Source organism: Anguilla rostrata, chromosome 14 (genome assembly GCF_018555375.3).
Source record: "Anguilla rostrata isolate EN2019 chromosome 14, ASM1855537v3, whole genome shotgun sequence".
Taxonomy (NCBI): Eukaryota; Metazoa; Chordata; class Actinopteri; order Anguilliformes; family Anguillidae; genus Anguilla; species Anguilla rostrata.
Genome location: NC_057946.1, coordinates 23015882 through 23035881, shown reverse-complemented (window position 1 = coordinate 23035881; position 20000 = coordinate 23015882). Strand labels below are relative to the sequence as shown.

The 20000-nt window shown below is 48.4% G+C and overlaps 1 protein-coding gene across 21 annotated transcripts in view; it reads right to left on the bottom strand.

Annotated features, from left to right (window-relative positions):
* Positions 1–20000, bottom strand: part of dnm1a (dynamin 1a) — an 82029-nt gene that overhangs the window by 29890 nt on the left and 32139 nt on the right. For 8 of the 21 annotated variants that reach the window (XM_064309375.1, XM_064309377.1, XM_064309361.1 and 5 more), the window contains exons 9-16: positions 17175–17242; positions 15401–15539; positions 8801–8887; positions 8640–8710; positions 7967–8018; positions 6873–6884; positions 4443–4478; positions 3960–4073 (exon numbers count right to left, since the gene is read on the bottom strand). In XM_064309375.1, the coding sequence (XP_064165445.1) occupies positions 3960–4073; positions 4443–4478; positions 6873–6884; positions 7967–8018; positions 8640–8710; positions 8801–8887; positions 15401–15539; positions 17175–17242 (579 nt within the window). Of the gene's footprint in view, positions 1–3959; positions 4074–4442; positions 4479–6872; positions 6885–7966; positions 8019–8639; positions 8711–8800; positions 8888–13676; positions 13816–15400; positions 15540–17174; positions 17243–20000 lie in introns of all 21 variants that reach the window. The other 13 variants (XM_064309380.1, XM_064309368.1, XM_064309372.1 and 10 more) reach the window with 3 other exon arrangements.

The following is a 20000-nucleotide window of genomic DNA, read 5'->3' as shown; positions in this document are numbered from 1 at the left end:
TATGAGCAGGAAATGTGTCTGTGCAAGCATGCATGTTTGTGTGTGCGCGTGTGTGTGTGTGTGTGTGTATATTAGGAATGTGACGGTATACTGTAAAATTCAAATATGAAATAGTACCATCATAAACGTAACGTAATACCATGATAGTAAATCACGTGACAAAAGCTATTTTCATGCGGGGATTTTTTTTTTCAACCAGTGCTCAAATGTACGATAATTTCGCCATTTCAAAGAAAGGGGAAGGAAATTATTAAGCTGCTGATTCAGGATCCGGTTTTCCTTTTCACAAATCTGATCCTAGATCTGTATTTAGAGGCAAAGTCATTTAAAAACACAGGATGCATCTTTCCAGCCAATCATTATGCTAAAATGGTTTTAAAAAATCTGCAGAGCTATAAATAAACAGAACGAGTTGTAAACTTTGTGTGATTTTTTTTTTAGCTTAAAACCTGATACCGTGATATACCGAAAATCGTGATATTGAGTAGTATGGTTATCATCCCGTGAAATTTTCATACCGTCACATCCCTAATGTATATGCAGTATGACTGAAGCCTGTTTTACATTTCAGGAAAAGCACACAGGAACTGTCACTTTCACTATCGCAGACCCGTAACCCAAACAGCCAATCAGCTCCCATCACTGAAAACAGCAGCGTTCAGCCCGGCCTGCTCAGCCGCGCGCTGCCTGAGAGAGCGTTAGAGAAGGAGGGGAGCCGCTCTGCACTCTCCGCTGTGCTCTCTCTCTCTCAGAACAGCGCGCTCTCACTTCGGCCCGCCTCTCTTTGGGATGTCCGGGGGCGGGACGGTCCCGTCGAAACGGGAAGGGACGGGACGGTCCCACGTGCGCTCGCTCACTTGGGCCGAACGGCGCAAAGAGCCAAGGAATGAATAAAGCCTAAACAAAACAGAAATGACAAATAAGTCTGAGGGTGGCTTTCACGCCCCCCCCTACCCGAGGGCAGTGCTGGGGAACAGCTGGTCGGGGCACATGGAGCACGGGACACTGGGGGTGGGGCGGTGCATGGGGGGGTGTACAGGGTGGGGGGGGGGGCAGCCAAACTCCCAACAGCTGGGCTGCATCAGGGCACACCAACGTCAGAGAGAGAGAGAGAGGGTGGAGAGAGGGGGGTGGAGAGGGAGAAACAGAAATGTCCGAGTAAAGAGAAACTATTGATGTGTGTGTGTGTGTGTGCGCGCGCGTATGTGTGTGTGTGTGTGCACGTATGTGTGTGTGTGAGAGAGAAAGTGTGTATGAGTGTGTGTGGAGTGTGTGTGTGTATCTGTGTGTATGTGTATGTGTGTGTGCATGTGTGTGTATGTGTGTGTATGTGTGTGTGTGTGTAATTGTAGGTGTGAGAAAGCAGCAGTGTTGGGTCTGCACTGGCTCACACACTCCTTCATTCATTTTTTCTTGGCTTGTTATGTGAGGCTTTTGGGCAGTCTGCTGGAATCAAAGGTCCAGGACGCCTGTTAATAGAAACCAGACACCCCCAAACCCCCTAGAAACCCACCCCCCTCCCCCCGAAAAACTGCCCTCCCACCCCGCGCTACTTCGCCAAACCCAGCCTGCTAAAGGTTATTATTAGTGTCTGCACCTAGGGGGTTTCAGGGGGGCGGGTGAGTGGTTTTGGCATCCTCCCCAGGGATCTCCACTGTGTGTTTTACCTCCAAGGCCTGCACCACCTCACACTACAGCCAACAGGCAGAGCAGCACCTCCACACTACAGCCAACAGGCAGAGCAGCACCACCTCACACTACAGCCAACAGGCAGAGCACCACCTCACACTACAGCCAACAGGCAGAGCACCACCTCCACACTACAGCCAACAGGCAGAGCAGCACCACCTCCACACTACAGCCAACAGGCAGAGCAGCACCTCCACACTACAGCCAACAGGCAGAGCAGCACCACCTCACACTCACAGCCACAGGCAGAGCACCACCTCACACTACAGCCAACAGGCAGCAGCACCACCTCCACACTACAGCCAACAGGCAGAGCAGCACCACCTCCACACTACAGCCAACAGGCAGAGCACCACCTCCACACTACAGCCAACAGGCAGAGCAGCACCACCTCCACACTACAGCCAACAGGCAGAGCACCACCTCCACACTACAGCCAACAGGCAGAGCACCACCTCACACTACAGCCAACAGGCAGAGCAGCACCTCCACACTACAGCCAACAGGCAGAGCAGCACCACCTCCACACTACAGCCAACAGGCAGACAGAGAGAGAGAGATCTTAGGTGTTACTCCTTTAGTAGGAGACAGCCGTGTGAGATTGGACGCAGAGTGGGGTGGGGGTGGGGTTAGGGGTTGGGGGGTGACTTTTGCTCACAGCAGCCTCCTCCCACACATGGTCCTCATTAGAGTGCCCCCACCAGCTAACCAGAGCCACGTCTGCCCCAAGCCCACCCCCCACCCCCCCACCGCAGAAACCCACTCTTTATGAGGAGCAGCCGGGCCATCATGTGCATGGTTCTGACAGGGTGCAGGGCCGGTATGCACACGTGTGTGCCAGCTTTTGCCCCCCTGCCGAGCATGAGGCCCCCCCAGTCTCCCTCCTACCCCCCACCACCACACCCTAACCCCAACAACAAATCCAACCCTGCTCATGACCTCTGCTACTCAAATGAAGGGTTCCCTTCTAATGATGTTCCGTATGGACTGCCCCTCCCCTCACCACACACACGTACACAGAGACACACACGCGTACGCACATACACACGCAAACACACAGACACACACGCGTATGCACACACACACATAAACACACAGACACACACGCGTACGCGCATACACACGCAAACACACAGACACGTTGCTGCACCCATGTTTGGATGTTCAGGACGCAACAGCTCGCCTTTTAAAAGAGTGGCGGAGCGTTCTGGAATTCTCCCTGCCAAAGTGGCGACAGTGAGAATGGTGGGAAATGCCTTGAGGAACAGCCACAAAAACCAAAGCTCCATTTCATTTTTTTTTTTTTAGGGGGATGGGGGGTGGAGGGGTGTTCCGCAGCTGGGGAAAAAATCATATGATGACGGTTTTAAAAACAGGGTTTAAAAAAAAAAAAACGCACACAAATCCCCCTCATTCCCCTGCCAAAATGCATGACCTAATTCTATTTCTGTTTGGGAAAAATAAAATCAAACCGAAGATGAAAGACTGTGTGGAAACAAAATGCATAACTGCTGCATGACTGGAGCAAACTCGAGGCGCAAACAACCCTCCAGTTCCAGTAAAGCGAGACGGGATTTTCCTTTTCTACTGCTGCTGTCAGGCAGACACACAGACAGACAGACAGACAGACATTAACATGGAGTTGATGACAAAGCGTTTCCACAAACCTAAGGCAATAAAAATGTATTTGTGATGTATGATCTTCAATTTATTTGTGACCACAGCACTGAATAATGTACATAACTTTTTAATTTTGACGTTCAGGAGTGTTTGTGTAAATTCCTCTCAAACTTTCCCCCGCCACCTCAGATTAGCATTACATTGACATTACATTACAAATTAGCCATTTAGCTGATGCTCTTAAGTCCACAGCGTCTTACACTGAGTGCAAACAAAGAAAAATCCAAGATGCGTAAGTCAACATCCCCAGTAGTGATAAATGAGAAGCGTAATGGTCGGACCATAACACCTTGGCGATATCTAATCCTCTGTCACTGGAATGAACATGTGGAAGGTTTAGAAATAAATTTTTTGGGAGTGGGTAGATAGAGGGGGAAGGTGTGGAAGAGGGGAAGAGGAATCAGGGTGGAGAAGGGGGAGGAATCAGGGCACGTTTTCGCCCTATTAGCCCTTTGGGCTTTGACAGGCGTAGCCTTTAAAGTTGAGTTTGGCACGTAAGACACCAGGAAGCACAATGACTTGTGCAGGTCAGACTATGGTTAAGGAGGTTAGTTATAACCTTTGACCCCAGGTGTCCCCTACAGACTCACCTCGTCGTCCTTGTACCAGGACAGGGATTCAGCCGTCAGGACAAACCAGTACTCCTTGGCTCCGCCCTTCATGATGCCGATGTTGTTGATGGTCAGCCAGCCCTTCCGGATGACCTGAGGTGGGGGCGCAGGGGTCATGGAGGGGGGTCAAGGACACCCACGTAGAACAGCCCCAGCTATCAGTCACGCCTCACAACTAGACTGGACCCATTGACCCTTTATAGCTGCCCTGTATGTGTGTGTGTGTGTGTGTGTGTGTGTGTGTGTTTTAACATTATGTATGTTAATACAGGAACTGTGACTCAATGCTGCCTCTGGTGGATTGGGGGGTTACTGAAACACAATACACGCAGGGGATAACCATGTAAATTATTATTTGAAACCACTGCCTTTAACAACTGCAGTGGATTTATATTTCTCATGTAGACTGTGAGGGAAGGGAGGAAAAAAACACAACCAATTGAACATTTTTGTGTTAATTACCTCTGCGAATCTCAAATTAACCGATCCTCGATCCTGCTGTAGGAGAAGGTGGAAGTAGAGTTACAGCCTCATCTACACAGCAAGAGTGGGGGGAAGGCAAAGGATTATGGGAAGGCAGGTGCACACCAGCTCTGAATGACACCAGTCAACACTGGGCACTGGACTGTACCATTTTCAGAGATTGTGGGAGAGTTTTTGAGGGGACTGGACTATACCATTTTGAAAAAAGATTGATGGAGAGTTTGTGAGGGGACTGGACTGTACCATTTTTAAATATTGTGGGAGAGTTTTTGAGGGGACTGGACTGTTTCATTTTGAAAGAATACTGGGGGAGGGGGCAACAGTCCATCAGGGAAAGAAGCTAGCAGTGGTAGCAAGCTAGCTCTAGAGGAAGCTGCCAGTCTGTGTGTACACCGCCAATTTAACCTATAACCCCTGACCCTTGCCCTACAGCCTCATTCTGGTGCAGGAGGATGGCCGTGCATTGGCGAGGAGGGTGTGGGGCCATTTCGCATGTCACCGTGGAAACAATAGCGCATGACTTATCATCGCAGTGCATTAAAACACCCCTACTGATGTTGGGTCTTTACCTCTGAAGTAACCATGGTAAAAGGGCGCAGCAGTAGAATTTACAGAGCCATACTTGCAGCCAGAGGGTTTTAGGTTCAAGACCCACAGGTAACCGCTTGTTAGCTGTACAGGCACTTGAACTGGAAGGCATGCAGGAGAAAAGAGTAGGCGATCCACTGTAAATCACTCCCAGATAACAGAGACGGAGTCCTGATCTTGTGGTCCTGGTCTGGGCATGTGGTCTTCAGGAACGCCCGTGGTCTCAGACAAGACTGAGTTCTCCCACTCCGGCCCGCTCGAGATAATAACCACTCCGCTCCACCATAACATTGCCGCTGATTCACTGATCGCACGTTTCGTTTGTTGTATACATTGGAGCCGTTTACCTCATGGCTGCCTAGCAACATGGCGATAAAAGATAACCTAATGGCTCCCCAAACTGAAAGTAATTTGATTAATATCTGCCTACTAACCCGAAATTTAGCTGAACACAATCATGAATCACCAAAGTATGTATGCGTGATAGCTAGATTATCATAGCCAGCCAGCTAGCTAGACAGCGGTTAATTTTACCAAAGCTAATGTTGCAGCAATCTAAGGAGGCAAGCAATAATATTGTCTTTATTACATAAATAAATAGTAGCTCTTTCTGTTCATAGCATTCTTACTGATGGTCTATGTTAGCTTTCTACTGTAAATATTACAAGTCCTTTGCAAAGTTTTAAACCTGGCTTGTTAGGTACTTCTTTGATGCAAGCTCAGTGAAAAATTGGCTGCTATAAACATTGCGTTTTTTACGTTAGATCCAATTTAGTTTCAGTTTTCTCTTGAATTTTCTGAGCCAGTCATAGTGAAATTCACATACAAAAACTTTAAAGAGGACTGTGCAAACAACAAATGGAGGGCAAAATTCGTTCAGCGAATTTTGAAGTACAACGGTCACTTTCACAACTAAAACTGACGAATAGGTGTTGGGGGTCTGGTCTGGTTTTGGTCTGGTCTCGGTCTTGACTCCAACTCTGCCAGATAAGGGCATCCCCTATGCAACTATGCAAAAATGATCTAACCTACAAAATACCAAGGGTCAATGGGCCTCTGTCTCAGTATCTTTAAAAAGGCAAACATTAGAAAAACACACACAGATACACACAGTCACACAAACACACACACACAAAAACACACACAGAGACAGACAGATATACAAAAACACACACAGATACACACAGTCACACACACACACACACACACAGGCTAAAGAGTTCTTCATCTCTCTCAAAGCTGTCCTTACTCCATAACACATGGCCGGTTACCCCTTCTTTTTATCTCGCTCCGCCTAGCGCCCGGGGTCAGGGAATCGCTCGGCCTAAGATGATGGAGGCCAGGCTATTAAACGTCCAATAGCACACTGCGACCTCTCACAATAAAGCCCCCCTAACTCAAATGCCTATAAATAAAACAGGGAAATGTTTTTTGGTTTGCGTAACCCAGAAGCTATCTTCTGCTGACTCCAGACGCTTTTGTGAGCATTCGTAAGATTTTAGTGGGGGAAAAACGAAGAGTCTCTCTCTCAATTCGAAAGCTCACAAGTACTCTTTAGCCACCTACACACACACACACACACACACATGCATGCATGCATGCACGCACACACACACATGAATGCATGCAATCACACACACACGCACACACAAGCACAAACCCACACGCGTACACACACACACACACACACATACGCATGCATGCATGCACGCACACACACGCACACACACACACACATGAACACACACACGCACAAACACAAACACACACACACGCGCGCGCGCATGCATGCATGCACGCACACACACACACGCTACTCACCATTATCTCATCCTGAAGCGGGAATTTAGGTAACAACAGTTGCCAAGCGAGAGAAAGAGAGAGAAAGACACAGTGAGTGTGGAAGTGCATGAAAAAATACACCTGAATATTCCTGATATTCCTTGGAATGTTCTGGGATCTGTTTGATGTAATCCCAGATCAGGGCGAATGGGAACAAGGGGAAACCCGGTAGAACCCCATGGAAGATGCCAAGCCCCCAGGGAAACAGTAGTCATGGCAACACAGGGACCCTGAATCATTCCACAGTGCTCTCTAAGCTATGATCACCGTAATTAGCGCTTCATACATCTTCATAACAATGTTACTGATACCACTGCACTCAGTCATCCAGGGTCAGAGGTCATCTGGGAAGTGATACAGACACCTGCAGTGACCAAGGTCTCAGGACCCATGTCAAACCATTACAATAATAATAATGTTTGCACACTTACTGTTTGCTCCAGCTCAGTTGTGTTTTACTACACCACAGGGCTGGTTAACACACTGATTACACAGCCTTAGGAGCAAAAATGGAGGCACATTTTTTACTCCGCAACATCAACCGAAATATCCTGGAGCGTGCATACTTCCTGGTTACCGTTACCAGCTGAAGCGGTGACACAGCAACAGCGCCTACTGAAGTGCAAGGACCCTAGCATGAACCCCATTGGCTCCAGCGTTTCCCTCGGTCACGCCTCTTCGTGAATATTTACGAAGCGTCACGTCGGAACTTATCACCCTCCGTCATCAGCGGAGCGACAGAGCGTCCACTGTTTAGAACGCGGCGCCGGCCGTGTGATTGGCTAACAGACTCCGAGCTTCAGCAGCATTCGGAAGCCCTGAATGTGAAGCGGCCGTTGGCGATCTGGTCAGCGGATGGAGTTCGCGGGGTGAGGAAGAGGAAGAGGAAGAGCCCGCGCACGGGGCAGGTATGGAGGACTCCACTGAGGCTTCTGCGTTTGACCCCGTCCCCCAACAAGACATTCGGCGGGACCAGCATGGCTGCCATGGGGTGGGGGTTGGGGGGGGGGATGATAGTCTGGGCACGGATACACTCCAGTGCACTAGGGGGCGCTCTGACAAGGTTTGCATACCTGATTCCCGGCGGCCTTCTTCTTACTCATCTGGCTGCTCCTCTGCTGAGCACTGCGGGCAGAAGACACGTCATTGGTCGGCTGCCCTGTTTCACAGGTCAGTGGCTTCAGTGCTGAGTTTACACACAGTAGCTACATCCAGGATATCTTGTGTATACTCATTTCTTTGCTTGGACTTCTGATTTTACCAGCTAGTCTATTACCTCTGCCCAACCATTTTGTCTGTTGGCTGAAAAAACAATTTCTTGTCTTACTGTAAAGCATCTTTGTGAGTGTCTCTTTAAAAAAAAAAAAAAAAAAAAAAGCGCTATGAAAATAAAATTGATATTACTTTAGGGCAAGATCTCACTGCATCTCCCCAAGTCTCACGTGGACAGAGCATAATTTTGGTACGCAGCGGCAAGTTTCAAGGACACCCTCCCTGGAAACAGCATACAAATACTGCAAAGGACTTTGTGCTGTTAAAGACATTAGCAACAGCTTCTGAGGCGGTAACGTTTGTTCCATATGGGAACAGTTGACGTTTGGATTCGTGACACGGCAACGTTTCCGAAAGCCAAGAGCTCCCCGTTGAAAGTGAGAGGGGCGTCCTTTTCCTCTAGGAAATCTTTGCACGAGGCGGCGAAGGCTCCGGGGTGTCGTATGAGAGAAAGCGGGGGAGGCGGACACTTGCTTGGCAAACCCGATGAAGTCCTCATGATTGGTGTTCATGTAGGCCAGCTCGATGTCAATCAGCAGCATCACCTGGCAACGAGAAGAGAAGTGTTTGAGTGTTGAAGGCCTCCCCCCTTGTCTTTAATGGCGGGTGAGAGGCCGGGGGTGTTGTGGGGGTACCTGGTCCTTGGTGCGACTCTCGCGGTCTCTGATGTGTTGCGTCACAATCCTCTCCATCTCCTCTCTCAGCATTGGGTACTGGGCCAGCTGGGGGGAGGGGGGGACAGGACAGACTGGTGGGTGTGGGAGGGGCTGAATGTACTGACCAATCAGAGGCGCCACAGTGTGAACACCACTGTCACAGGCACCTTACGCACACTTGCGCACCCACACATTCACATACGCACCCACACATTCACATACGCACCCACACATTCGTGTACACACGTACACACACACACATGCACTCACACATTCGTGTACACACGTATACATACACGCACCCACACATTCGTGTACACACATACACATACACACGCACTCACACATTCGTGTACACACACACACACCAACACATTCGTGTACACACGTACACACACGCACTCACATTCGTGTACACACGTACACACACACACATGCACCCACACATTCGTGTACACATGCACACACACACACACGCACCCACACATTCGTGTACACACATACACACAAACACACACTGACACGTACGTGTACACACGTACACACATGCACACACACCAACACATTAGTGTACACACATACACACACGCACTCACATTCGTGTACACACATACACATACACACGCACTCACGCATACGTGTACACACGTACACACGCACAAGTGTGCTCACACATTCCTGTATACACATACACACACACTTGCACATTATCACACACATGCACAGACTCGTACACCACAACACCCAAAACACGCAACATACAAATACTCAGTAAACCACAACAAACACCCACTCACATAATGTAGCACAACACACACACACAGACACACACACAAACGCAGCGCATCGCAGACACTGTACCAACAAGCCAACAGACCCAGGTAAAGATTTTCTCCGCGAAAAAGGGGACAGGGAGGATGGCGAACAGCGAGGTCACAGCGCACCGTCCCCGTCCCGCTGCAGAAGAGACCGCCCCACCATCAGCCCCAACCCGACAGCACGGGGCACAGGGTCTGCGATGCAGCTGCGCTAATCGCGACGGCCTTTACAAACGTACGCGGTGCTCAGCACAGCTGTGTTAATCACGACAGCGTCACGTGACTGTGCAGACTCAGGGGGGCAGGTGGGTAAAGCAAAGTGACTGGAAAGCATGCACACGCCCAGATAAACAGCGCCAGTTACAATGCATCTGCAGCTTTACTGCGGGCACCAGAAACACATGCAGCTCCGAAGACCTGAGACTCCGAAGGTGAGATGGGTATTCTCAGAACTTTGTGGTTTTATAAAAGATAACACCCAAAATCCACTCTCGAGAATGTAAGAAAAAAAATGTAGTTTGGCTAAGCCTTTAGACCAGTTTGCTTTTCTATAACACAATAGCAAAACTCAGGTCATTAGTCATCTGCAAAACATGTCTACAAAGCAGCAGTCAATCGCATTTGACTGCAGCAACGGTAAGCAGTGAATAGTTGAAGCAGGTACAAAAATCACACTGCTGAATAAACTGCTTTTAATCTTCAATCAATTTTAAAAATGCACCGTCGGTCAAAAACAAAATATTCGCAACACAAAACAATACATAAATAGATAATCGAGTCGTCAAGATGCATTGGAACTTTAGGCCTGTATGACATCACACGCTTGGGCTGCACTCAGCCAATCGAATTTCTCGGCCTTGTTCATCTGCAGATTTAAAAAAACTTTTTTTTTTTAAACCTGACAGTGCTGGGATGCCATGGCGACACGCATGCAGGGGCGGAGTCATGGCAGGGTGAAGGTATAAGAGAAGCGCTGTCGGTTAAACTGGGAGCGTCAGCGTGGAAGGCGGGCAAGCGTGCATGGGGTGAACAGACAGACGGGCGGAAAGAATGTCGCATGCAGCGAGCAGTAAGGAACGGAGAGAGGGAGAGAGAGAGAGAGAGACGGTGCAGAGAGAAGAGGGGAGGGTTAGGGTTAGGGTTAGGGTTAGGCAGGGGAGGAATCCGGAATTCTTCGACACACAGAATGACCTCCTGTGGATTTTTTTTAACCGTTCAGAAAGAAATAATAGAAGAGGCTGCTGCTTCATTTAGCCACCACACCCTCCACCCCCACCGCCACCCCCACTCCCACTCCCCCCCCCCTCCCCTTCCTTAGACCCGGAGCTCAAAGCGTTTGCGCCATTCTACAGAGGCGTCGGATTGATTCATTAAGAGACAAAAAACAACGTCATAGTTTCTCATTTTTTTATCAGCTGGATTTAAACTAATAAAGCGGTCGGGAGTTGAGGATTAGTGAGATTACGGTACAGAAGAACTTTGTCGTTGCAGTATTCCGTGGTTACCTAGCCCCTGTGTACAGTGGCCTGCAGTGGACAAAAAGGCCCAAGAGGATGTTATTTTGACCTGTGTCCTGACAGCTTCCGGTCTGGCCAAGCGTTACAAGCGGGGAAGGAGATTTTAGCCTTGTAACCATGCTTAAACCCAGGGGCGTAGCTAGGAATTCGGGGCCCCCTGAATGAGTATTGCCAAGCTGTGGGCCCATAGAATCGTCACCACCGTTTAGCCCACTAGCGAAAGCCCTGTTTACACCCAGGGCAACAATCGACCATCAGAAAGGTCTTGCTCAACCCATGAAGAAGAGCACAGAAAACTCATTAGCTTTCAAATATCTGTCTTTACCAGAAAACACAGCATCTCACATCTGATCCCAAAGACACACCACGTCCACAAAGATTTGGAAAAAGGGTCAAAATCCAAAGGAGGGCAGTTTGCTACTTCACACCCTTGCTTGGTACAGAAGCAAGGCTCCTCGGGACAGAGTCACAAAGTAAATGAAGGGATGAAAATGAAACGCAGAGAGAAAGAAAGAGAGAAAAATAACTGGGGGGGGGGTGCGTATGTTAGTCAGTGTGTGGGACATGACCCCCCACCCCCCATATGATCAAATCAGTTTGAATGGAAAGAAGTAGGTTGAACCAATGAGGAAAACGAAGAGTTAGACAACCATGTGACTGAACTGGCAAAAAGTACACAGACATAAGGGGAAAAACTGACTGAACTAAAATGGCTGACGAGAATAAGAGGTCAATGAGAATAATTTAGCATGCCTGTTAAAATGTTAACATATAAAATAGGACTATTGGACTATTTTGGCCAACGACTTTTGAACGAAAAAACACAAATATCCGAACCGAAACAGGATGACAGAAATCAAAACTAATGATCATGTCAATAAATATAATGGTAAGGATAGACCGATTTTGGGCTGGACCAAAAACTCTTGAACTGTACGTAAGAGAGAGCAAAGAGAAGAAAAATCCACTCCCTACACACTTCGGTGCGACGTACATTTTTATAACCCACATCTGTGTCAACATTAAAAACGTTACCTCCATAATCAAACAGCTGACGATGTATTTTAGTTTTCAGGTCTGTGAGCACGCGAGCTGAAATCTCCAAAACTAACAGCCCTGCTGTATACATACACTGCAAGTTAAAATAACCTATACTGAGTGTTTATTTGTTCTGGTCTGGAATAACTCCTCCCTTAGCCGCATAAGCCAAAATCCTTTTGCAAAAATGTTTGTTTGGACAGGAACAATGTGCCTAAGAAGCAAAGCACCTATTCAGTGGAATGCACGTTTTTGTCACCCCTGGTCAAATTCCGTGTTTTTTTGATTTTCCATGTGAACAGACGTTGACGCGACCCCTGCAGGAAACACGGTTAATGCACCTTCCAGTTCATTTGATAATACCTTTTTTTTTAGAAGAAGGTCTCATGTTTAAGTTTGTACCCTGCAGAGGTTCCTTCACTTTGAGATTCAACAAAACCAGAAACTTGACAAGGGGTGCCCAAGGGGCCCAAACCTCCACATACCACTGTGCATAGGTACCTTACTGGAACGAGCATTTTTTCCAAAATGCCGTGTGACACACACAAAATGTCCGTCTAGTAATCAGAAGGCACCCACAAGATAAACCCCACAAAGTCCCACAATGCACTGCATGGAAGAAACCAAAGAACAAAAAACTCTTCAACGGAATGTCTGATCAGAGAGTAACGGGTGAGAAGCCTGGTTTTAAAAACGGTGAAAAAACGAATGAAGAGACAGATAAAACATTTTAAAATCCGTGGAATGGGCAATGAGACGGCAACACAAAGGAACACAGTGAACATTAATCTCCTCCTCTTTCTTCTTTTACTCATTTAAAAAAGTCTGAGACCTGGATTATGCCAACATTTGTTCTTAACTTTGAAATAAATGAAATTGTTATTTTTAGTGATAACTAATATAAATATGTCTAACTTCATTGATGATTTGGGAGGGCCTGCCACACTAGATAAAACTTTGCTGTTATAAAATACAAAACTGTAATTGTTATGTATGAATGTATTACAACCATCGCAGCTGAGAGATATACATTTACAAGTGTGAAAATGTGGAACATATATTGTAATTTTTAAAACATACAAAATATTGAAATTATGGCCACATAGTACATACAGTATATGCATATATAGTAGAATACATGATACTTCAGATAATAATATATTCTAAAATAGATGCATCATGTGTTAGACAATTATTTATTTTTGATCAAATGTGTGTCCTACTATCTTCTGACATCTATTAAAAAATACATTCCTCACATTTTGAATTTTAGATTTTATTGTCTCTCGAATTCATTTCATGCTCTCTACAAGAACAAAGAGGGAGATTCCCCTTATTACAGGGAACCGTCTTCATTTATTTTGTTTTATCTTTGTCTTTTGGTTTTGATTTTCTAGGAGTCCAGCCATCGGTCTACCCCCACCCCGGTGACGGTCTGAGACGGGACGGCGAGAGGAGGGCGGGGCTTCGGTTCCCAGTTACCTTCTCGCTACACTTTCGGATGGTGGAGGTGAGCTCGCTCACGACCATATCTATACACTTCAAGCACGGCTCCTTCACTTTTTGGATCTGTTTTTTCACTATGGCTTCAAAGGCCAAGTCTGGGGTAAACAAGCCTGTCCTGCAGGGGGCGCCAAGCGGCAGGGGGCGAGAGAGAGATGGGGGAGAGAGAGGGAGAGAGAGGGGGAGCAAAAAACAGGAGAGGAAGAGAAGGAGAGGGAGAACGATAGCGAGAGAGACACGAGAGGGCCAGACAGAAGGATGGAGCAGGAATATGAAACAGAGCAAAAGGAGACGTCAAGGTGAAAGAACAAGAGAGAGGAAAAGAGAGAGGGAGAGGGAGAGGGAGAGGGAAATGGAGAGAGAGAGGGAGAGAGAAGGGGAGGGAGGGAGAGGAAAAAGGGAGAGACAGATGGGGTAAGAGGGATAGGGAAAAGGAGAGAGAGAGAGAGAGAGAGTGAGGGGAGAGAGGGAGAGGGAATGGGAGAGAGCGAGAGACACAGAGGGAACAGAGTGGAAGGGGGAGAGGAGAGGAAGAAGGGAAATAAACAGCACACAGGGGAAAGAAAGGCAGGTGAGACATTTGGTATCTCCATTCTACAAACAGGGCCAGCCCGCGCTCTGCTCTCTCCCCCCAACTGAGCAGGACCCCCCCCCCCCCACACGGGAGAGAGAGAGAGACCTGGGCCTGCCGCTCTGATGGCCAACAGCTGGCAGCTGTGCTTCCTGTGACTCCGGCCGTACACCCGCGAGGCTGACACCCCCACACACCCCCAACACCCCCTCCCCCTCCGCCCGCCCTCTGTCTGTCCCACAGCACCAGCACCTCCCCCATCCCACAGCTCATTACAGACTGCAGTGCTGATCTCTCACAACATTCCAGTCTCCATTACTCTGTTCCCGCAAAGCTCTAAATCTGCTCCAGACCCGGCTGCTCAGCCCCCCCCCCCCAACCCCACCGCGGGGTGTACGGCGCCCAGTCACGGCCAGGCGTCTGGATGCCGGGAGCTCTAACATGGCTGCAGGGCCCAGCGGCAAGGACGCAAACACCTAATGCTGGAGTTCATTAATAACAAACTACAAAAACACTGCAAAGGACTACAATTCCCAACAGCCACTACTTGCTCTTGAATTCACACCTCCCACACTGGACTGGAACAAGCAGTCACATGCCACGTATACTGCCACACAATTGGCCGAACCTTTCAATGTTTAGTGATGACCACAAATGGCTTAATCTCCCGGAACAGAAAGCCAGGTTGTTTAAAACTTGATTAAGACCGATCATAAATGGAGAAAGAATATTTAAGTGAGGGTAATGCAATTACAAGTAGTCTGACAGGTTCCATACAATCCTGTGATCTGCCATTCAACTTTTTTTTAACTCCAATCGGCATCTGGGACCGAAAGCCATTCTTTTTCTAAACGCAGCCAGTGTGGGCCCCAGCATCCAGACACCCCCAATTCCACACAGCAAGCTAAGGTGGGCATGCCTGGCCAGCAGTACATCAAAACCCCCCGTTCGAAGCAGCTAATACACTCCCCCAGGCTCTCATGCACCCCCACCCCACCCCGACCACACCCCCGCTGCCCAGCGAGGGCAGGGGTGGAAGGTGGGTAAGGTAGAGGCACGAGGGTTACAGAAGGCGGGGGCTGGGGGGGGGTTCGAGGGGGCTAGCTGGAGACCCCCCCTCCATTGCTTTTACCTTCTTGGTACACTGCCTAACGGTATTGACTAGCTCAGAAATGACCATGTCCACACATTTCTGGCACGGCTCTTTGATCTTCTCGATCTGCCTTTTCACAATGGTCTCAAAAGCCATGTCCGGGGTGAAGAGGCCAGTTCTGTCCGGCACAGAGGAGAGCCACGCCCAAACGAGGGGAGGAGGGGGGAGGCATAGGGGAACAAGGAAGGAGGGTCGAGCGAGAAAGAAAAATGTTAATCGAACAGAAGCCCCCCCCCTCCCCGACAGAAAAAAGCATTATACGAAAACACATAACGACAATGACAGTAACGACAAACAAAGCCTCCAGAAGAGGAGCGTTCGTACTCATCTTCCATTCTGCACTGACTGCATGTGGTGCAGCTCAGAGAACCAAGTCTCACCTCGCAAATCCTGGCCATAAAATGAACCAAGTGATGGTGCTGTGGCACTGCACAGCCCTCCACCATAGAATACAGGATCTAAAATTGGCGTTCTGTTAACGTTATGTCTATGGTGTTCACATAACAGACGCTGTTCTCATTCATCGGAACATACGTGTGCCGTGAGGTCATGTGACTGTGGTACTGACTCAAACCTGCGCAGGTAAAGAACACCTGTTGGCATGACATGCGTGACACAGGGTGTAATATTCTGATCGTGCTATAAACAAGTAGGCCCAGGCTTTTTCAGGTCTCCACTCGATAGACTTCTGACTCATTCTGCCTTCACCGTGGATTTGAAAAAAGTGAAAGGTCAGGAAATGGCAGCTCATAAAAGGACTGGCACATCTCTGAATGGAAACCCAGAGAGTTTCCATAATGGCGTGAGTAACTCCCGCCGTGTGACCACACCGCTTCGGGGGCCTTTGAGACAGGCCCCAGGGCGTTTTCAGCACCTCTACCGCCGTTCGCGTAAAAGCTCTGGGTCATTTCAGCTAACTGCACATTCTTTCAAGAAACAAAAAAAATTGAAACGAAAGAGGGTGAAACGAACACCGAAGCAGCTTCAGGTGCACCTGTTCGCAGACCACAGCTCTCCTGAGAGGTAGCCAAGCGACCTGCGGGCAGCAACTCAAAAAATCTGCTTCCCCACTTTGAGTTATGGGGCTCCAGTCACCGCCCAGAACAGGAAAATCTCCCCAGCTCTCACAGGACCAGACAGACAGGCAGACACGGACGGACAGACGGGGCGAGTTTTGATCAGAATCATCGGCCAACCACACATTCTGCAGCTAACCAAACATTCTGCAGCTAACCGAACATTCGGCAGCTAACCAAACATTTAGCAGCTAACCGAACATTCGGCAGCTAACCAAACATTTAGCAGCTAACCAAACTTTCAGCAGCTAACCGAACATTCTGCAGCTAACCGAACATTCTGCAGCTAACCAAACATTTAGCAGCTAACCGAACATTCAGCAGCTAACCGAACATTCTGCAGCTAACCGAACATTCTGCAGCTAACCAAACATTCTGCAGCTAACCAAACATTCTGCAGCTAACCGAACATTCGGCAGCTAACCGAACATTCGGCAGCTAACCAAACATTCAGCAGCTAACTGGACATTCGGCAGCTAACCAAACATTCTGCAGCAGCAGAATAAAGCTTTCAGTGTGGGGCCGGGGGTTCTGACTCTGAGGTTAATATTGGGGGAATAAGTCAGACAGCAGGACAGACAGCCAGACACACAGACACACAGACGGAGTGGCACAGCAGGGGGGGTTAGGGGGGCACCACTGTGGGGTGGGACTCAGAGATGGCGGGACAGACATGCCTGATTCCATGAATGTTCTTGATGGCGTAGCTGATCTCCTTGCGAAGCTCCTTCTCATTAAACTCCATCTGGAAACAAGAATAAAAACCACTGAGAATAAGTACACACACACACACACACTCACACACACACACACACACACACACACACACACATACGCACACACACACACCCACACACACACTCACACACACACACACACACACACACACACACACGCACACACACACACATACGCACACACACACACACACACACACACACACACACACACACACACACACACACACACACACACACACACACACACACACACACATACGCACACACACACGCACTACACTTACATACACATAAACACACACACAGTACTTACACACATGCACTACACTTACATACACATAAACACACACATACACAGAGTACTTAAACACACACATGCACTAGACTTCCACACATACACAAAATATACACAAAGACACAGACACTCACATTCGACATACACATATGCACACACATAGTACAATTACACATGCATTACACTTGAACACATACACACACACTCACACACACAAACACACAGACACACTCACGTCCATAGACATCTGTGTGCACACACACACACACACACTCACACACACACAGACACAGACAATAGCTAAAGCTGGCCATTCAAAATGATTTATCAAAGTGCACCAGTGACAGGCTTTAGGGACCGCGATCATCTGTTTGCAATGACTGGCCGATCTAAGCCAATCAGAGCGCTCCTGGCCTGGAGGGCAGAGTGACTCATTGGCCCAGATGAGTTCATTAGTGTCAGCATGCGGCAGTCAGAGTGAAGAGGTTTCTGAGACACACTTGTCCCATTAGCATCACTGAACCATAAGATTGTGTAATGGCGTACCATATAAATCACCATAACAACGATGATTACTGCTGTTACAGCTGTAGTTAAGTGCTTTGACTGGTTACCGTGTAAAAAGATTTCTTAAGGAAATATGAGCTACTTATTGCTAAGTCAGCCATCATGAAGCATGGTCTGTGCTAATGAATGATTCAGTTATTAGAGCCAGACTTAACTCTGGTACTATATATAGCGGTTATTTAAATTTTAGAAAGCAAATATATGGAGTAAATTGATAGATTTGCTACATAATCCTCCTCCAGCAGCCATAAAGCAGCGTAAGCATTTATGATTGGATAACTCGGTATAAAGTCAGAGCAGTGCATCTTGGGAAGGCGCAGGGCTTCCTCAGTCTGGGCGACGCAAACCCGACCCAACCGCAGAACATCCTGCACCCCTCCAGACAGAGAATTTCATTGTAGACGTGGGGAGTCTTCCTTTTCTCTTTTTTTCAGAGACGGAGGGAACAGAATGTTTTAGTCATGAAGCCGCCGCTAATGGTCCTGCAGGAGCCTCAGTCTGGACCTATGACTCACCCTCCCTCTCCCTCTCCCTCTCCCTCTCTCCCTCTTCTCCTCTCCTCTCCCTTCCTCTCCCTCCCTTCCCTCCTCTCCTCCCCTCCCTCTCCTCTCCCTCTCCCTCTCCTCTCCCTCTCCTCTCCCTCTCCCTCTCCCTCTCCCTCTCCTCTCTCTTCTCTCTCTCTCTCTCCCCTCTCCCTCTCTCTCTCTCTCTCTTCCCTCTCCCTCCCCTCTCCCTCTCTCTCTCCTCTCCTCTTCTCCTCTCCCCTCCCTCTCCCTCTCCCTCTCCCTCTCCCTCTCTCTCTCTCTCTCCCTCTCTCTTCCTCTTCCTCTCACCTCTCCCTCTCTCCCTCCTCTCCCTCTCCCTCTCTCCTCCCCTCTCTCCTCTCTCTCTCCTCTTCTCTCTTCTCTTCTCTCACCCTCCCTCCCTCTCTCTCTCTTTCTCTCTCTTTCTCTCTATTTCTCTTTCTCTCACCCTCCCTCCCTCCCTCTCTCTCTCTCTCTCTCTCTCACCTTCCCTCTCCCTCTCTCTTTCTCTCACCCTCCCTCTCCTCTCCCTCTCCCTCTCTCTCTCCTCCTCTCTCCCTCCTCCCTCTCCTCTCTCTCTCTCCCTCTCTCTCTATTTCTCTTTCTCTCACCCTCCCTCTCCCTCTCTCTCTCTCTTTCTCTCTATTTCTCTTTCTCTCACCCTCCCTCCCTCTCTCTCTCTCTCTCCTCTCTCTCTCTTCTCTCTTTTCTCTTTTCTCTCACCCTCACTCCCTCTCCCTCTCCCTCTCTCTCTCCCTCTCTCTCTCTCTCTCTCTCTCTCACCCTCCCTCTCCCTCTCTCTTTCTCTCACCCTCCCTCCCTCTCCTCTCTCTCTCTCCCTCCCTCTCTCTCTCTCTTTCTCTCACCCTCCCTCTCTCTCCCTCTCTCTCTCTCTTTCTCTCTATTTCTCTTTCTCTCACCCTCCCTCTCTCTCCCTCTCTCTCTGTCCCTCACCCTCCCCCTCTCTCTCTCCCTCTCTTTCTCTCTATTTCTCTTTCTCTCACCCTCCCTCTCTCTCTCCCTCACTCACCCTCCCTCTCCCTCTCTCTCTGATTACAGCCAGTGTGTGGGTTGATTTTAGATTCTACAAAGCAACGAGTAATACTGAAGGTTTTATCCATTGAGTGGTGTTTAAATGAGGTCATTTGGTCTGTGAGAAGTGATCATTGACCATAGGACACTGCTGTTGTTCCCTTGAGCAAGGTACTTAAACCTGCATTGCTTCTGTGTATAGTTCCAGCTGTATAAATGGATGCAATGTAAATACTATGTAAAAAAAGAGAAAAGTTGTGTAAGTCACTCTGGATGACAGTGTCTGCTAAATGCCTTTAATAAAATGTCTATTTGTCTGTGTATTTCTGGTCTTGAATGTGGTCA